General features: G+C 31.8%; 4 protein-coding genes across 6 annotated transcripts; 2 read left to right on the top strand and 2 right to left on the bottom strand.

Annotated features, from left to right (window-relative positions):
- Nucleotides 1-3,085: 3,085 nt before the first annotated feature.
- On the bottom strand, nucleotides 3,086-4,196 carry LOC108849865 (NAC domain-containing protein 41). Its single transcript, XM_018623478.2, has 3 exons — nucleotides 3,888-4,196; nucleotides 3,568-3,815; nucleotides 3,086-3,482 (listed from the first exon to the last, which is right to left on the bottom strand). Exons 1-3 carry the CDS (start codon nucleotides 4,072-4,074, stop codon nucleotides 3,141-3,143), a joined length of 777 nt encoding a protein of 258 aa, XP_018478980.1. The 5' UTR covers nucleotides 4,075-4,196; the 3' UTR covers nucleotides 3,086-3,140.
- Nucleotides 4,197-10,549: 6,353 nt separating this feature from the next.
- Nucleotides 10,550-12,714, top strand: LOC108836072 (glycolipid transfer protein 1). 3 transcript variants are annotated; one of them, XM_018609282.2, is made up of 7 exons: nucleotides 10,550-10,699; nucleotides 11,242-11,378; nucleotides 11,604-11,659; nucleotides 11,859-11,989; nucleotides 12,082-12,217; nucleotides 12,308-12,439; nucleotides 12,521-12,714. In XM_018609282.2, the coding sequence occupies exons 2-7, from the start codon at nucleotides 11,261-11,263 to the stop codon at nucleotides 12,554-12,556; spliced, it is 609 nt and encodes a 202-aa protein (XP_018464784.1). In that variant the 5' UTR covers nucleotides 10,550-10,699; nucleotides 11,242-11,260; the 3' UTR covers nucleotides 12,557-12,714. The 3 variants fall into 3 exon arrangements, with proteins under 3 accessions (XP_018464784.1, XP_056863467.1, XP_056863468.1); XM_057007487.1 differs by having other exon boundaries at nucleotides 10,638-10,758; nucleotides 11,245-11,378; XM_057007488.1 differs by having other exon boundaries at nucleotides 10,654-10,699; nucleotides 11,247-11,378.
- A 1,806-nt stretch (nucleotides 12,715-14,520) lies between these two features.
- On the top strand, nucleotides 14,521-15,900 carry LOC108833203 (CRIB domain-containing protein RIC1-like). Its single transcript, XM_057009559.1, has 5 exons — nucleotides 14,521-14,762; nucleotides 14,836-14,999; nucleotides 15,092-15,192; nucleotides 15,274-15,352; nucleotides 15,428-15,900. The coding sequence occupies exons 2-5, from the start codon at nucleotides 14,942-14,944 to the stop codon at nucleotides 15,787-15,789; spliced, it is 600 nt and encodes a 199-aa protein (XP_056865539.1). The 5' UTR covers nucleotides 14,521-14,762; nucleotides 14,836-14,941; the 3' UTR covers nucleotides 15,790-15,900.
- On the bottom strand, nucleotides 15,897-16,834 carry LOC108833202 (50S ribosomal protein L28, chloroplastic). The gene is made up of 2 exons (XM_018606635.2): nucleotides 16,570-16,834; nucleotides 15,897-16,232 (listed from the first exon to the last, which is right to left on the bottom strand). Exons 1-2 carry the CDS (start codon nucleotides 16,769-16,771, stop codon nucleotides 16,000-16,002), a joined length of 435 nt encoding a protein of 144 aa, XP_018462137.2. The 5' UTR covers nucleotides 16,772-16,834; the 3' UTR covers nucleotides 15,897-15,999.
- Nucleotides 16,835-18,633: the final 1,799 nt, after the last annotated feature.

The raw sequence follows: 18,633 nt of genomic DNA, 5'->3' as shown, positions 1-18,633 counted from the left end.
GGAGAGTAATTTTTAATATATTGTCTAGTTTAAACTTCAGCTATCTGATATATATCTTGGTTGTTGATCATCATATTAAGAAAAAAAGATCATCATATTTGTCAGGATATGTCAACTACCACACTTGGTTGTATATATTTTAAACGCTGTAGTCTGTTTTCAACTACCACAACCGGTATCAAATACCAAAGAAGTAGAATAAAAAAATAGTAACATTTACTTTTATAGCATCAATACCTGAAGATGACGTTTCAGAAATCTTCTTCTTTTTCAAATCTTCCAAATATTTCTCACAGTTTCTTTTCCAATGCCCAGAACCATTACAATAATGGCACTTATCAACATTAGAAGGACCAGGCTTGAACTTAGGAGAAGGATCAGACTTGCTTGGATTCGTAATCCAGCCTGACTTACCCTTTCCTTTGTTCTTACCTTGTTTTTGTTAAACTTGTTACTCCCTTGTACCATAAGAACATTTGGGGTATCCTTCTTGATGTTGGGTTCAGCTGTTTTAAGCATCCCATGCAGCTCAGTCAAAGTCTTTGTCAAGTTGTTCATGTTGTAGTTCATAACAAACTGATCATAGCTTGACGGCAGTGACTGTAGAATAAGATCAGTCGCCAACTCTTGGCTGATAGGACAATCCAGCTTAGCCAAGTTATCAATATAACCTATTATCTTAGTGACATGTGGACTAACTAGACCATCTATTGATAGCTTGCACTCAATGAGAGACTTAACCATTTGGTATCTCTCAGTTCGAGCCTGCTCCTGAAACATACCTTTCAGGCTAGTGATCATGTCAATTGGTGAATCCACGTTCTCATATTGCTTTTGCAAATCCGAGTTCATGGTTGCCAACATAAGACAACACACATCGACCCTATCACTGACATGCTTATCATAAGCATTTCTTTCAGCGTGCTGGACATTGGTTTTAGGTTTTTCAGGAAGAACTTTTTTAGGACATAGTCCTTTTTCTCCTGTTTGAGAACAATTCTCAGGTTTCGATACCATTCGAGGAAGTTTGACCCATTCAATTTGTCCTTCTCAAGGACAGATTGCAATGAGAATGAACTGTGGAGGATTGACATTTCTGGAATAGAAGAATAGCGAATATCAATATGATGTTCAAGAATTAGAGAAATCTTAACAATTAAGAAAACTCATACTATATTCAAAATATTTTCCTCAAATGAATATAATAATCCAAGATCCATATTTCACTAAAATTCGAGTGAGCTTTGTTCATTGCCCGAATGTCTAGCTATTTAAGTAAGCAACATTTTGCTAATTATATCCAATATAATTTTTGGTTGTCAGACGACATCTTATGTCTTATCCGACCTATGTCTCTAAGCCCAAAACTGTTTTGATAGCCTAGTCAAGTAAACCAATCTTATTTCATATGGTAACCGTTACCATCCACCTCACTCATGTAATTGTAGACACCTTGCTTTGGCAAGTCTATCTTACAATGAAATGAGCCTTGATGGTTGATAAGATTGGGTAGACATCAAAAATATTTGAAATTAATTAAGGAACGAATTTTAATTCAATTTTATTTTATAATTAAAATTTATATCAAATATAAAATATAAATATAACTAATACATATCTTATATGTATTTAATTGAATTACAAATGACTATATTATAAATAATTAAATTAATTTTAATCTAATTAAAATTATTAATTAATATATATTTTATTTTAGAATCTAATCATATTAGTTCTGAACAAAAGATTAAAACTATTAAACCTGATTAATCATATTAATCAATCAAACCAAAATTGGTTTAACCGGTTTAATAGGTCTCACATGTAAATTTAATTATAGGATCACTTTATATATTACAATAATACATGATTACCTTATTAATTAGATATGCATGAACCAAATTCCAAATTCATAAATGCAAATATCGACATATGATTTTAATTACCTTAATTGGTCTCAAACATATATGTAATTATTCAACAAATTAAATATACATATATTCTCTAGCTTCCATAGCAAAACTGTATCATATACACGTTTATTAGCTATGAACTTTTGACTATTTTCATAAATCAGTATTGATGAAAGTTACAGTTTGAGACTAACAAGAAGAACGAGAACGATTCCCTCATACGCACAGAAACTATTTCTTTGACGTGCGCATGTTCTTAAACAATTGGTTTAAAAAACCCACGCTTGTTATAATCGCACAATCATACGAGTTCATGATATAATTTAAAACCCAGCTAACAAGTTTTACAATAAAACGAGTGCTCCTTTTAAATTATATATTTACATATGCGATGAAACACTTACAATTGTATGTAATATTTATATAGCGATTGATTATAATCAAATTATAACCACTTTCAAAATTGCTATATCGATTTCAACAAATATATCATATATATCAATTAAACTAGATTCAAATCAATATTATGCAGGTAGGCTCTAATATCACTGTTGGAATTTCATACCGGTTTATAACAATTTATAAATCTATTTATGAATTCAGTTTGCCTAGATCTCATGTAAATATTGAAATAAATTTAGATCTTAGAGTCTCGAGTATACATGGTTATTTGCAGCGGAAAGATGAATAAACCAACTCAAGATTTCTAGCACTCCAAACGTCGTGCCTCTACCGGTATCCACACGCATACAAACTGGATCAGATCGGGATGTTAGTGCCGTTGAGATCAAATCTCAAAAGTTTGACAAACTTTTTGTCTATGTTCCTTTTAGGGTTCGGCGTTAGATCTATTTTATAATCAGACGCATGGAACATATATATATTGCAACCTACGTGACCTCCTTATGTCATATGGGCTGGGCTGAGATTTTATATCAATTCATAATTGATATAACTTGCACTTGCCCATTACGTTTATATATATTCTTAGTACCATCAGCAAGGGAATCATATGCAATCAACGTTTGTAAAATGAGAACTTCCTCAAAACCAAAGGTAAGCAGTTTTATATTAAAAGATAAGTTATAAACTGTGATATGTTTATTTTTATAAAATGCAATGCGTGTGTTTTTTACCTAGTTAAATATATACCAAATCCCTATGAGTCTGGATTACGTAACCACTTGGTGGTCATGCTGATCTTATTATGAACTTTTTAGTTGTTATTTAGAGAAACAAACAAAATTTAATTTCCCGACAAGTAATTTCTTCATGATAATCAGAGTCATTATGAGTAGATGTCTGTGTTAAAGCACTTGAGCAAACCGACGAAGACGCTGAAGCAGAACAACAACAACACGTCGGAGTCACATTCAAATCGCAGCATCTTTTTCTCTTCTTGTCTTTTCTCAAAAAGTCATAGAATATCGGACAAGCACTCTTGTTGTCGTCTTTGTCACTTTCTTTCTCTTCCTTCCTCTCTTTCTCATCTTCTTTCCTCTTATTACTATTAGCATTGCTCGTCTTTTTCAAAAACACTCTGCACAAAACCCAGTCCGTGTTCTCTCCCTTAAAAAACAAACAAAAGAACAAAACTTATGCAAAGTTTCAATCAAACCGAAGAATATTCATGATCAGAGTTTGTGAACCTTACATGTGATTCTTGCTGAGAATCAAGAAGACGATACTCATGAAGAACCCAATTGGTTCTTGTCCCGTTTGGTGGTTTCCCTTTATAGAAAACCAGAGTTTTCTTCATCCCAACAAGCTTCTTTCCCCCTATTTGCTTATCGATTCCAGTCGCTTTCCAGTAACCCGAACCGGTTGATCGGTTCGACCGGTTTCCGTTTGGGTATTTAGCTTCCCTTGTGCTAAAAAAATACCTCTCTGACTCACAATCACCTGGATCATACAATATACATGCAAATCCATCAAAAAAATGAAACCCAAAAATGTATGTTTATATTTCATTACCTGGTAAATCCCATGGATCAGCTTTACAGATATCAATTTCCGGTATAACAGAAGCTGGTAAGGGTAAACCGGTCACTTTTGGACATAGATACTGAACCACTAGCTCTTCATCGGTCGGATGAAACCTGAAACCGGGTGGTAATCTAAGTCCTCTGCTCTTAATAGAGCTTATCTTTTCCATCGTCATAAGGACTTGTTTAAACCATTAGGAACAGAGACAAAAGAAGCTGAGAGAGATTCTTGAAAATGGAGAGGCAAAGTTGGGTTTATTTTATAGCTGAGGGATGGTAATGAGTATGGTGCTATTCTCCTACCACTTTCACATTCTGAGTCATGTCGTATTGAAATGAACTTGCTACCATTATTATTTCTTAGTTTTGGTCTTTTAAACTAACATGCATTGACCAGAACGATCAACGTATATTGGTTTTTACTCAGATTCAAACTCTTTTGCCCAAAAATCTTATGTTATTTAAATAAAAATGTTAGCATATATCGGAATTCTTTAAATTTGGTTTGACTAGAGCTATATTAAAATCTGGTATTACTAATGCTATGAATGGGGTAAATTAAACATAGGAGCAACGCCTTTTAATTTTGAAATGTTTTCCTAACTCTTTAGATAATGCGTGAAGAAAAATAGAAAATGTATGTCCCTAGCATATAGCAGCCACCATCAATCATGTCCATTCCATGCATGATAAAGCGATCTTCCAGTATGTGGTGCCTTTTACGGAAGGCCCTCTACAGCAAACCCTCCATTACAAACTTTCTACAAATACTTTTAGTGCTAATACGAACTTTCTATAAATACATTAATTCTCATCTCGATAAAATAGTTCAAAAAATATATGGAAAGTTCTGCAGGTTTATTTACTCTCCCTATGTGACTCACAATAACTTCAAATCACGTGAGAATATAACGGAAAATTATAGAATCAACGAGTTTTAATTTCATACATGTGTTTGGAACAGTCTTTGATATCTAGAGATGCGTATGCAACTGTGTTTCAATAATCTGATTTAAGAAGATGTGATTTCATGGGGGTCCATGAAAGTAACAAGTGCCCTGCAGATTCCTCCACTCAAAATGTCCAATTATCTTTACCTAATCCAGATAATAAACTACATATCCCAGAAGGTTTTCACAAACACATTAGCGTCTATATATTTCATTAATATGAGTTTTTAATCTTTCTTATTATGTCAACCATTAACATTTGGTTCTTTAAACCAACACGTTACTGAATCAATATTCTTACGTAAAACGAAGAAAAGATTCCAAAACGGTTGGCTATGTATGTTATGTATACAACAATAAATTTAAAGGAGATGAAATTGAATTCGTGTGTATTCAAAATAGTATTTAAGAACGTTATATATATATATTATAATCTGTTTTATTATCTTGATTGGTTATGTTATCTGATCAGGGATGGCTCTGAGCATAGACGATGACTGTTTGCTGAGTTTGAAACGGCACGGGCGAGTTTTGTTATGCCACTATTCGATATTCATATTTGTAGTGATTCGATTAGGGAATGCATTCAAAATAAAATAGAAAGATTGCTCGTGTAGTCGCATTACGTGTGTTTATGATATATAGTTAGATCTGGAGCTTAAATAAGCCGAATATAGTTGCCATTTGACAACTTGCCATAAGTTAAGAGAACAAATAGAACGAACAAGCTAAACAAGTAAGATATGCAATTAGAAAATGCGTAAATTGCACGGATAAAATGGAAAAGTCAGGAGGGCCGACCCACTTAAGTTGCTTGTAAAACGACGGAGATTACCGCCCCTTAATTGCCTTGTCCCACAATAGATCTCCTCTCTATTAACTTATTTTGTCTCACACAGTCGTCCGTACACACCTCACAACCTCCCAAATCATGAATATTGCTAAGAAAACTCAAATAATTCTCGACGTTTGTATTTCAACCAGATCTCTAAACTAAACTCTAATAAAAAAATTATGTACCGGATAAATTCATATCCGATTAGTTCTATAAAAATTAATGAATGGATTCACCAATGAGATATCCGAATTATGAGTATTATCTAAATCCAATGGAGATCTGAAGACTCAAAACCTGGAAAACGAGCTCGAATGTCTAAGTTATATTTGAAAATAGCATTCAAAATCTAAAAAAATCACGTAAACACTTATTTTCGTTTTTATTTTTATATTATATTTAAATGAATCCAAAATATTACTACCCAAAATAAATCCAAATGTAAAATTAGTCTTAGGCATAATTATAAAATTTATCCAAACACAAATTATTATTAATCTAACATTACATAGACATATATAAAAATCTGAAATCCGATTGGAACAGATACCCAAATGCCAAACCTAACTCAAAAAATCATGAAACAACCATGGAGACACTACATACATTTCGTGTAATTAGTGACAAAATACGGTTAATGTTAGTTGAATCGTATCGTATTAGTGTGCAGCTATATTGAAGTATGGATGATACAAGTGGGTTAGTTTAGGCATTAAAATGTGGGGTCCAAAGAGAGACAGTGGAAACTTCAACAATGCCGGTTGCGTGAGGAGAAGGTAAAGGTCATGTCCAAATAATACAATGTGGATTTGTCGTCAACGAAACATGATATCGACTTCATTTCTTATAAAGAACATAGAGTTTATCTTGGGTGTTCTTCTTGTATATATAACATTATTGTTTTTCAAGTTAAGATAATTAATACTTAGGTTGTATATAATTTTAAGGAACACTCTATATATAAGCATGTAGTTAAACTAAAATGGAACAGCCAACTCCTCATTTGAATACTTACTAATAATCCAAATTTTCACAGTTTCACGAAATCAATTGGACTATGACTAATTTTTATTGTTATTCATCACTCAGTTCATACGATTATATCCATAAATCTCTTGGATTTCTCTTGGATACTCCGTTTTCTTCATTTTTTTCATTTTCTTATTTTTTTAAAAAAATAAGCTGGAATTTGCAACTTATAAATCACCTAATATCATCTCTATTTCTTGATTTGAAAACAAATTATATTACCCTTTTTTAAAATTAATGACTATAAAGTTCTAAGTCATGTCATATATCTCCTTAGAGCGAAATCCAAATCATGTTAATTTTTTCTTTTGAAAATCATGTATTTTCCGATGAGATCATAGTTAGTTTCTTTTGTTGTCAAAAAAAAAAAAAAAAAATTCAAGAATCTTATCTACAAAAATGGATTAACTTTATTTTTTTGTTTATATTCCATTTCCCAATCTATTTTTAGAATAAATTATGGAGTGAGAATGAAAATGTCATATAGTAAATTTTTTTGTTGGTCATGTTATTCAAATCGGTTAAGCATAATTTTTTATTATATTGAAACTTGTGATGTTTTTTAAAACCTAATATTTTTAACATATATTAATTTTGTACAACGGAATAAGAATGATAAGAATATTATTTTGAATATCAAATGAATAAGTTAGTTTGTTAAATTAAAGCTCCTAATGGTAACCATAGATTTAGTAATATAAGCAGGACACACTTAAAGTGTGGTCTGGTGTAACTGCAGGTTACAGTTTGCAAATGAATGCAATTTTAATAAAAACTAGATTTTGACCCGCGCTTCGAAAGCGCGGGTATTATTTTTCACTTTTATAAAATATATTATTTGTTTGTAATTATTGAATTTATTTATTTTAATAAAATTTTCTTTATAATAAATTCGACACATAGAGTGTCTCTGATAAACTATGTATTTCTCTAGTTTTGTTTTATTCGCTCTTCAATCAACATATTTATTTGGCTTGTTGTTAAAATAAATGATTATAGACTTTGATCTCTTCACCTCCGCGGATGTATATTTTTAAAAATATGATGATATTTGTTTTTCATGTAATTATTAGGGTTTGGCAAAATGAATCCGATGAACAGAACTGATACCAATCCGTAAATATAGTACCAAACCTGAACATAAATTGATTAAATATTCGAATTATTCAAAATTTTGTTAGTTAGAGAACCAAATCGGATCGGAACCGAAATATTCGTGTACCTGAATTTATCTAAAAATAGATTTATATACTTATATATTAATTATTTTTATATTTAACTTATATAAAACATCAAGAATGATACTTTTAAATTGGTTTAAAATACTTGAAAATATATATAGATAGTCAAAAACAAATATCTGAAATAGTTAAAGTATACTCAGATCACCAAAAATACTTAAAATAATTATTGATTTCGTATCCAAAATTTTAAATTAAACCAATTGATATGTTAATCTTAGGTATTCTGACATATGTTATTTAAATTTATAGGTAATATATTATTTTATTTATAGATTTTGAAAAATTTAAAATATATAGTGATTTAAAACTTTAAAAATAATTTAAATAGGTTATCCAAACCCAAACCAAACCCGCAAAGATCCGAATCAAACTCAAACAAAAATTTAGAAACATTCTAATAGGACTGAAATCTTTGACCTCGAAAACCCGAAACGCAAACCAATCAGAACCAAACCCGTATGGATGTCTGAAAACCCATCCTTAGTCATTATTATATATCGTATAATTTCATCATATAATTAATCGTATTTTATATGTACCATCATAAAGGTAATCATATAATTAATAGTATTTAATACGTATCATCATATAAACAATTACATATATTATATTTTAAAGACTTAATATGAAATATAAAAACCATAATTTGAGTTGGTATTTCAAATTGGGCTTTGTATTGTATTTTTCTTATATATATATTGACAACATTCTTTTATAATGGACTTAATGACTTAAGCTCATTAAATTTTCTATTTAATACTACTATCTTTGTTTCCAAACAAAATTATTTTTTTTTTAAAAGACTACAATCCATGTTTCCAAATACACCAATTTTTTTAAAAACTCTTATCCAAATATCCAAACACACCGAAATTGTACTTCAGCTTTAATAAGATAGATTATAGTGTGGTTTTATAGAAAAAGTAGTGTAATTTTGATAGAAATATTAATGTAAAATAAACATATTCATATATTAATAAAATAAAATATTTTAGTGTTAATTTCGTAATATTTTATTATTTATAAAATTTAAATACTAATCATTTCAAATAAAAAAAGTAAATTATATTTTATAATATATAATTATATTTTGGGTTATGGTTACGGTTCGACCAATTGATTCGGTCTATTTTTAAAAACATTGGTTAAATATAACTAACATCTTAAACACAAATTAATATATATGGGATTTAGAAAAGTGAATTCTTGAATAAAAATTTAATGAATATTTGATTATTTTTTTATTAATCATTAAAATAGTGGCTTTTCAGTTTATTCACTAAAATTGTGGAAATACATATAGAAAATTTAACATAATTTAATAAAGTTTACTATAATTTTAATATTCTGAAAATTTATATTATTAAATAAAATTTACAAAATTTTGAAATTATTATGTTAATTTTCTATATGTAATTAGATTCTTTAACTATTAAATTTGTTTAGTTATTAGAAGTAATTGTAACTAATAAAAGATAAATAAGAAAAAAACGCACACCATAGTCAAATAATGCACCATAACTGAAGCGTACACTAGAACGAATGCTGTATTGGTAATTGACGAACAAACATTTTTTTTTTTGTTTCTATTAAATGCATAATTGGTAAAAATAACGAACATGTTGTTAATATATGTTGAATGGTGTAACGAAAGCGTTATTTCAATTACGCGATGAAATCCGTCCTGCACCATATCGTCATTCATTACCTGATTAGAAAAATATTGTGTGTACATGCAGATATCCATCTAGTATAACTCAAGGAATGAGAAAGTACATCAAATCTTGTCTTCAATTATCTCACATTCATTTTAATAGAATGCCAATTCTCAAAAAGAAAACAAAAAAAAATTATCTCACATTCTAGACATCCTATAGACCTATTTGAAATTTGTGTACTTAGAGTCTTCAATACTTCTTGTCAGGCTACTTGCCTTAATTTTGGATTCATGTTTAGAGATCTAGTATTATCCAGACTTCTAGGAAAATGCAAAACATATAAGGTAAAATTTCTTTCAGCTTCTGCCATTAACTAGTCACCAGTTATCCCAGCTAGCTCTCCAGTTAACTGCATGCACATTCGCAATAATCTATCTTCATATAGGTGAATTCACAAGAAAAGTTGCAGCAACCCAAAAGTAAAAATCCAAGGTTGCTTCATCTTTAAAGCAGAGTACAATGACTTAAGACATGCCTTGTTCCTAAAATAAATGAAAAACATAAGCGTTGGTTTCGTATCGGGTAATTCGGTTTATCATAGTATTTTTACGTTATTTGGTTATTTAGAACTAAATATATGTAAATTTTTATTTTTAGGTATATAATTTGATTTTAAAAATTTTCAGGTACTTATTTAGTCATCGGTTTGGTAATGATTCGGTTTCAATTTGTCGGTCGTAGAATTATAGAGTCCAGTCCATTTAGATGTTTTTGGTTCAGTTTCGAATTTGACTTTTTGGTTCGACACGGTTATGTTCTTCGGTTCGGGATAAATTTGGTCATGCCTAGTGAGTAGTGAGTACCATCCCGACCATTCCAAATGCAATCGCTTTCGTCTTCACATATGAAATTGGACGTGATTGACTAATGAAATGATTTTTAGGGCTATTATCAGAAATATCCGTAACACTGGGGGTGTAACAGAATCATTTGAAATTTATAACTCCCCACAGAGCAAAGAAGAAGAAACCTCTCTCACACTATCAGAATCTGATCCCACCTTTCTCTGATTCTCAGTCCAAAAGGTACGATTTTTCTTCTCCTCCGTTACAGATCGGCCTCATATTCGTCTATTGAATCGTTAGATCTCGAACAATTTCTTGTTTTTTTTTGGTGTATTCTCACGTTGGTGTGATGCTATGTTTGATCCATGGATCGGATTGATTTCATTTCACTTAATTTTAGATCTGTTTATTGATCTGATTGATGGAAGTCTCCATTTTTATGATGTGGGTCTCAATCTTGGTCTGTTTTTTATACTGTAATGGAGATGATCTGATCAGTTCTGTGCATGTATATAGATTATTAACTGATTCAATTCATAGCCTTTTCTTTCTCCTTGTCTGAGTTAAATGTGTTTTCTCATGTGGTTGCTGACATTAGTTTCAGATCCTTTAGTTAATTGTTTATGGGTTTTGGGTTTTTGTTTTGATGTTGACTTGTCTTCATTGTTTAACTTTGAGGAAGATAAATGGTAGTCACTGGAGGATCAGCCATTCTTCAATGTGTTTGTTTAATCAGCCATAAATATCTGAGATTTCCTCTTTTGTCTTCTTGTTGTTGTCAGTTAAGTCAAAGAGTTGAAAATGGAAGGGACTGTGTTCACCCCGTGTTTGGAAGGAATGAAGAATGTCAAGTCTGAACAAGGGGAGATGCTTACTAAGCCTTTTCTAGACCTCTGCAAGACCATCTTGCCTGTTATAGGTACCAATTAAAAAGGAGAAAACTTTTTTCTCTCTCTCTCTAAATGCTTTTTTTTTTTTTAGTAGAGCTTCTTATATTTTCTTGGTGATATATAAAAGCTCAAGTATATATCTTGTGATTGTCTGTTGTCGTTATATGCAATAATAAGTTTCTTTACCTTTAATAGACAAGTGTTGTGTTTCCTATGTAGTAACTTCATTTTTCCTTTGGTTTCTGTTTTCCCAGATAAGTTTGGAGCCGCTATGACTCTCGTGAAAGCTGACATTGGTGGCAACATATCGGTAGCATTCTCTTGTATTGTTGTAGATCACATTTCCATTTAGCACTCATAGTAAAAACCACTTATAGAAGTGCATTTTTTTGGCTATGTTCTTGCTCTTGGCTAGTAATGTGTAAAAATGTCCTGTACCTGCGTCATGACTTCTATGCACTGGATGTTTGTCTTAAAATATAAAATTGTTGGTTCGGTCTCTTGTGTAGAGGTTGGAGAAGAACTACTTGTCTGATCCGGACAAGTACAAGTACTTGTACACATTTGTTCAAGGTGAAATTGAGTCTAAGACAGCAAAAGGATCGTCTAGTTGTACCAACGGTCTTCTCTGGTTAACCAGGTAAAACGTTATCACCATGTAACACACAATACATACCTTTGTTACACAATGAGAGCTGCTTCTCAGAAATAGATATATATTGATTCTTTCAGAGCAATGGATTTCTTAGTGGAGCTGTTCCGCAACTTGGTAGCACATCAAGACTGGCCAATGTCACAGGCTTGTGGTGAATCTTACCAAAAAACACTCAAGAAATGGCACGGATGGCTCGCCAGCTCTACCTTCTCTGTATGAACTTTACTTGTGACTTACTGACTTTATCTCCTTTACCTGTTTGATCCTCTGATAAATGGTTTTAACTTTTGTTTTTTTAATCAGATGGCCTTAAAGCTTGCTCCAGACAGGAAGAAGTTCATGGATGTCATATCTGGTTCTGGTGACATATACGCTGACATGGAAAGGTTTTGCACTGAGTTTGGTCCATTCCTTCAAGAAAATCATAAGTTTCTGGTAAAACAAAATGACCTTTTAATCATCGCAATGTCTTCAGATTTTATCACTAGTTTTGATCCTCTTGTTTTTCTTTTGCAGGCTAGCGTTGGTTTGGATGACCTGAAAGCTTCTTGAGCCATCATATGATTATCACCTGTATCCAATCTGCTTTTTTTCAGAAAAAAAAATTGTCTGTTTTAAAGTTTCTCCTTTGGATTCTAAAACTTTTTAGACTATCCAAAGAAACAGAATAATGTTCTCGCTTTATATTATGGCCCTGTTCGTTTTGTGAACTGGATGAGAATTCTAGACGCGGCATCTGCACGCAGTAATTAGATGCAGCAATCAGATATCGTTCGTTCGCGATTCTAAAAATTTTGGATCATGCGTCTGGAAACTGTATCTAGATGCAGTTATGTTCGTTTTGTATTCTGTAATTTTGTATCTGGATGAATTTTATGTCAAATGACCAAAAACTCCTTATCTTTTCTTTTGGTCTAAACATATATAATTATATCTAAAAGTGAAACTAACTTGTAAAAAATATGTTTAACTACAAATAAAATAGAGATAAATAAAAATGAACATTAAATTCAATTTTTTTTCATTTTTTATAAAAAATGAAATTAAATTTTCATGTTTTAACTTTTCATAGAGATAAATATGTTTTGATGAAATTAAATGAATATCGATATAGGTTTACCCATGGTACCTAAATTACTATTTTATTTGTTCTAAAAAGATCATGTAAAATATTAATATTAATATCATTACTTGTTTTAGCAGAAAAACCTATTTACGGTCGGAAAAAAATTGTTTTTAATTTTGGCGGAAAACTAGGTTTCCGATTTTGACTAGGAAAATTTGATTTTCGGGTTTTGGCCGGAAAAACTCGGTTTTCTAGTTTGGGCCGGTAAACTCGGTTTTCCAGTTTTGGCGGAAAAACTCAGTTTTCGGGTTTTGGCGGGAAAACTCGGTTTTCAGGTTGGAAAACCCGGTTTTTCGGTTTTGGCCGGAAAACTCGGTTTTCAGGTTGGAAAACCCGGTTTTTCGGTTTTGGCCGGAAAACTCGGGTTTCCGGTTTTGGCGGGAAAACTCGTTTTTGTTTTGGCGGGAAAACTCGGTTTTCGGATTTTGACGGGAAAACTTGGTTTTCGGGTTTTGGCGGGAAAACTCGGTTTTCGGGTTTTGCCGGAAAACTCGATTTTTGGATTTTGGCCAGAAAACTCGGTTTTTGGGTTTTGGCCGGAAAACTCGATTTTCGGGTTTTGACCGGAAAACTCAATTTTCCGGTTTTGGCCGAAAAACTCGGTTTTCGGGTTTTGGCGGAAAATTCGGTTTTCGGGTTTTTGCGGAAAATTCGGTTTTCGGATTTGGGAGGAAAAATTCGATTTTCGGGTTTTGGCGGGAAAACTCAGTTTTCCGGTTTTAGCCGAAAAACTTTATTTCTGGTTTTGGCGGAAAAACTCAGTTTTCAGGTTTTGGCCGGAAAACTCAGTCTTTGTGTTTTGGCGGAAAAATTCGGTTTTCGGGTTTTGGTGGAAAAACACGGTTTTCCGGTTTTGGGAGAAAATTTTGGTTTCCGGTTTTGGGGAGAAAATTCGATTTTCCGGTTTTTGGGGGAAAAAATTTGGTTTCCGGTTTTTGGGGGAAAAATTTGATTTCATGTAAAACTCTGTAATTCTTGGGATAAATTAAGGATATTATCGACTTTTAACAGTTTTGGATGAGTTTGCTGTTTCTAGAAACACTTAAAAAACTCATCCAGAAATCTTGAAAAATCTGGATGAGTTATGAAAAATATCTGGATGTTGCGTCCAACTTAACCTTTTATTTTACATCAAACGAACATCGGTCCGCGTCTGCGTCTGGATGCTGCGTCCAGATCACGAAACGAACAGTGCCTATAAAGTTTATATAAAAAAAGACCAAATACATGTTTAGACATGCATGTGTTTATTAATAATAGTATTGATGTTCTGTTGTGGTCTTTTTGTCTAATTCCTTAAGACCCGGAATATCCTCATGACAACTTGTTTCCCATGGAGGGTTTGATTAACTAACTAACTCTACGTTGCCTCCATCACCATCAACATTCTAAATATAAAACTACAAATTACCTGTAAATTACAGCTTTGATAAAGAAAAGGAAAAAAATAAAAAATTCAATGGTAAAAATAAAAACTTAGTGCTCTCCCTCTTCTTCTTTCTCTTGGTTAAGATTACAACCAATAACATCTGAGGGATCTCTTGATCCTTCTCTCTCCCTCTCCTCTCTTCGTCAGAAAATCTTCAACATTTTTTCTCATCAAGAACAAAAAAAAAAATCTATGCGTTCAAGGTTTCTTCTATATTCTTTCTATTCTTCTTGTTTATTGATTTGTTTCTTTGCTTACTTTTCTTGCACGTTTTAGGTTTACGTGAGTTACAGAGCTGTGACGATCGTTGAATCTTGAACGTATAAGATTTGATTCCGGTTGTGACAAAACTAACCGGAATCAAAACCTTCAATAAGAGCAAATGGCAACGACTATGAAAGGCCTTCTTAAGGGCCTTCGTTACATTACTCAGATTTTTGGTGAGTCTATTAATTACCCCAACATAACACACAAAACTCTCTGTATCTCTTGCGTCACAAGTCATGTTAAAACGGTTCTGTTATTATAACAGACGAAGAGAAAGAAGAGGAGATGCAGATAGGGTTTCCGACCGATGTAAAGCATGTTGCTCATATTGGCTCTGATGGTCCAGCTGCCAATACTCCAAGCTGGGTACGTTACGTTCATACATTTTTTTTTTTTTGCATCATCGTATGTAAACTCATCATCATCATCCTTGCCCTTAAAACGCAGATGAATGACTTCAAACCTCAAGAAAATGAGAATGCTCAAGTCGTTTCCAGAGGCAACTCCAACAAATACAACCCTCAAGGTTTTATATCTTTCTCTCTAATATAACGTTTTGTTTTGTAGCGTCAAGTCCTGACGTTTTATCTCAAACGTACAGAGATGAACCAACATGGAGCCGGGCTAAAAGAACTGCTTCCTCCGACCAGCAACGAGAAACCGAAACACAGACACAGACGCAAACCAGGAAGCAGCGGGAGCGTTGCATCATCAGAGGAACCGGCGAAGCAGTCATCAAGACATAACCGAAGCAAACACGGGTCGATGGACTCATCGTCTAGTGATCAAGAGCCTTCGGTACGTAGAAGGCGTAGCGGTGGTGCCAAAGACACGGAAGGTATGATTCTTCCAGATGGTTCAGTTCCTCCACGGAAGAGTAAACCTCGGAAACAAAAAGGATCGATAGGTGGGGAAGGGTCCGTGAGGAGATCATCAAAAGGAAAACCAGAGACTGAGAGTTGAGTTGATAAACGATATAATATATAAAATCGAAAACATGAAATGTAATATTTTTCTTTCTTTTTTTAACGAGTTTTGTCTAATTCTTGACTGGCTCAAGAAGGGGGAAACATTAAACAGTTTTCTGATTCAAACTCATAAACGTTCCATTGAAGGAAATGTATTAAGAAAAGAAATTAACAGCAAGAAAAATGCATATCAATCAAATCATATCTATTTCTTGCGAAGATCTATGCCAGCTTTCTTGGCAACAGCGTCGAGACCGTTCTTCTCAATGGTCTTCAAGGCCTTTGTTGATAAACGAAGCTTGACGAAGCGTTTCCCAGCTTCCCACCAAACTTTCTTGTACTGTAAGTTGACGAACTGCAACTTCTTGGTCTTGTGGTTAGAGAAGGAGACTTTGTTTGCTCTGTTTGCTTTCTTCCCAGTAAAAGGACAGATCCTCCCTGTCAAAACAAAGACAAACACAGTTTCAAAGTCAAAGAAGGCTAACTATCAAGTAAATAGCTTATTACAAAGACTGAGAAACCAGAACTTAAACACACATGTCGGCATCGAGACATATAACTTGAGAGAATCCAACACATAAAAGCCTAAACCCAAACAATTCTAAATACAAAACAGTGTCAAAAGAATCCAAACATTTTGTAATGGAACTTAAACACACTTGTCGCCCTGCCACGTAGACAATCTAATTGAGAGAATCCAAACACACAACAACTCTGAGAAATCGAAATTCTACATGAATAAAACTCTTAAGAGACGAGGGGGGGGGGAACTTACGGGCGACGATTGGCTGAAGAGCACCGGGAAAGGAAGGAAGGGAGATGCGGTTGATGACGTCATCGGAGGGAGCATGCGAGATTCTTAAGCCACTGAGCTGAGAGCTGAGGAAGCCGAGCTCCGTTGGCTTAGCGACGGACTTTGAGGATGAGCTCGTTCGTAATCGCAGAATAGCCCCCTGCGTCGCCATTATCGTCGTCATTTTTTTTTGGCTCCCCCTTTGCTGTTACTCTGCTTCGAGAGGATTTGGTTTGGATAAAGAAGAAGATTGGCTTCTTTCTTTTCATTTATTTATTTTTTTTCTCAGACAAGGAATCAAACACTCTTTCTCATGCAGAAGGTTAGATTCTCTAAAGTCTAAACCGTCCGCATTGATGATGAGAACCTGATAGCATTTATTTGAAGGCTGTCAGTTCCGGTTAACGGATCAACTCAGTTCCCAGAGCAATCCGGTTAAACCAAATCCAAATCCCAAATCCTCGAGATCAGGGATAAAAATTTTAAATTTAAATTATGCTTAATATTAATATTTTAAATTTTATTATTTTATTAATATTTTAAAATAAGTTTTGATTCAATTGAACATAATATTAAAATTTTTTTTTTGTTTATTCTAAATTATATGTAGAAATAGATATGTATAAATTTTTAAAATTATAATCTTAGATAGATTTATCTTATGTATTTCTTTTGGATAAAATATATTAAATCAACTTGTATAAATTATTTAAATTTTTGATATAAAAGTTGTATAATTATCCAAAAATAAAACTAAAAACCTTTCTAAAATCTCTATAATATTATTTGAGAAGTCAGTTTCTTATGTGTCGTGCTCACGTTAATTCTCACGATGGTTGATTACACGAATACCCTTAATGAATTAATCTTAGCTATACCAAATTATCATTACTAAAAATTGTTTAGTTTCCTTTTTATTAATAAAGCTTTAATTATCCTTTTTATTATAGTTTATTTATTTTATCAACCCATATATAATAAAAAGAAAATATCTATAAAATATATAGATTTTTTATATACAAAAACGAATTTATTTTTTCTTAATTTATATTTTCCCTAAAAACATAAATAAAAAAGTGAATATCTAATAATTTTCAAAATATATAGGTGTATATATATAATTTACAAAATAAAATAGTTAAGATAATTTTTAAGAAAACATATTTTATAATGATTGTTTTTTGATTAAATGATTTAAAGAAAATTAATTTCAAATAATGTAAAGTGATCATCTAATATCATTAACAAAATTTATAAATTAAAATTAAAATTTTACCTAATTTTCATTGATAAAATTATAAAATGTATTCGCAATTCTAAACAAGTTATGATTTACCAATTATTAGGAATTAGTTGTCTTATAAATATTCATATATATATACATGAATTTTCAAATATTATAAAATATGTTCATGAATGCAACTACAACATTTTCTTTGTGTTTCTATCTTTAAAAAAAATAAACTTACCAAATTTTATAAGATTTATAAAATGTATTTAGAAATATAAAAGGATGAACGGATCTAAATTAAGCTAAAAATAGTAATCCAATTATAATCTTATTAAAGTTAAAAAAAACAGTTGTTCAATTTGAAATAATAGATGCGAAAACATACCCACAATGAAAATTTGAACTGTCCAAATATTAAGTTTGAAATAAGATACCTAATTAAGATGAAAACATATATATTAACAATTATTATGATTTGATTATCTTATAAGTATTTATTCCCGTGCATGAGCACGGGAGAATCACCTAGTTTGTAGATATATAAAAGAATTTTATGGTATATTTAAATTCAAAATACATATGATTTTAGAATAATGAAACTATAGACATCCTTATGCATATATTACAAGAAGCAAAATGTCCTTAATACCTGAAAATGTTGGATATTTAGTAGTATTCATATAACATCTTAAAGGCTAATCATGATTTATGATATAATCCTGACATATTTATTATCTATGCACACCTCAATTTTAGAACATTTACATGGTTCTTTTCTCTTAGATTAAATCTTCAAATTATATATTGGTATTATA

Source organism: Raphanus sativus, chromosome 4, assembly GCF_000801105.2.
Source record: "Raphanus sativus cultivar WK10039 chromosome 4, ASM80110v3, whole genome shotgun sequence".
Classification (NCBI taxonomy): Eukaryota; Viridiplantae; Streptophyta; class Magnoliopsida; order Brassicales; family Brassicaceae; genus Raphanus; species Raphanus sativus.
Note: the sequence above shows the minus strand (reverse complement) of the source record. Positions and strands in the feature narration are given on the sequence as shown.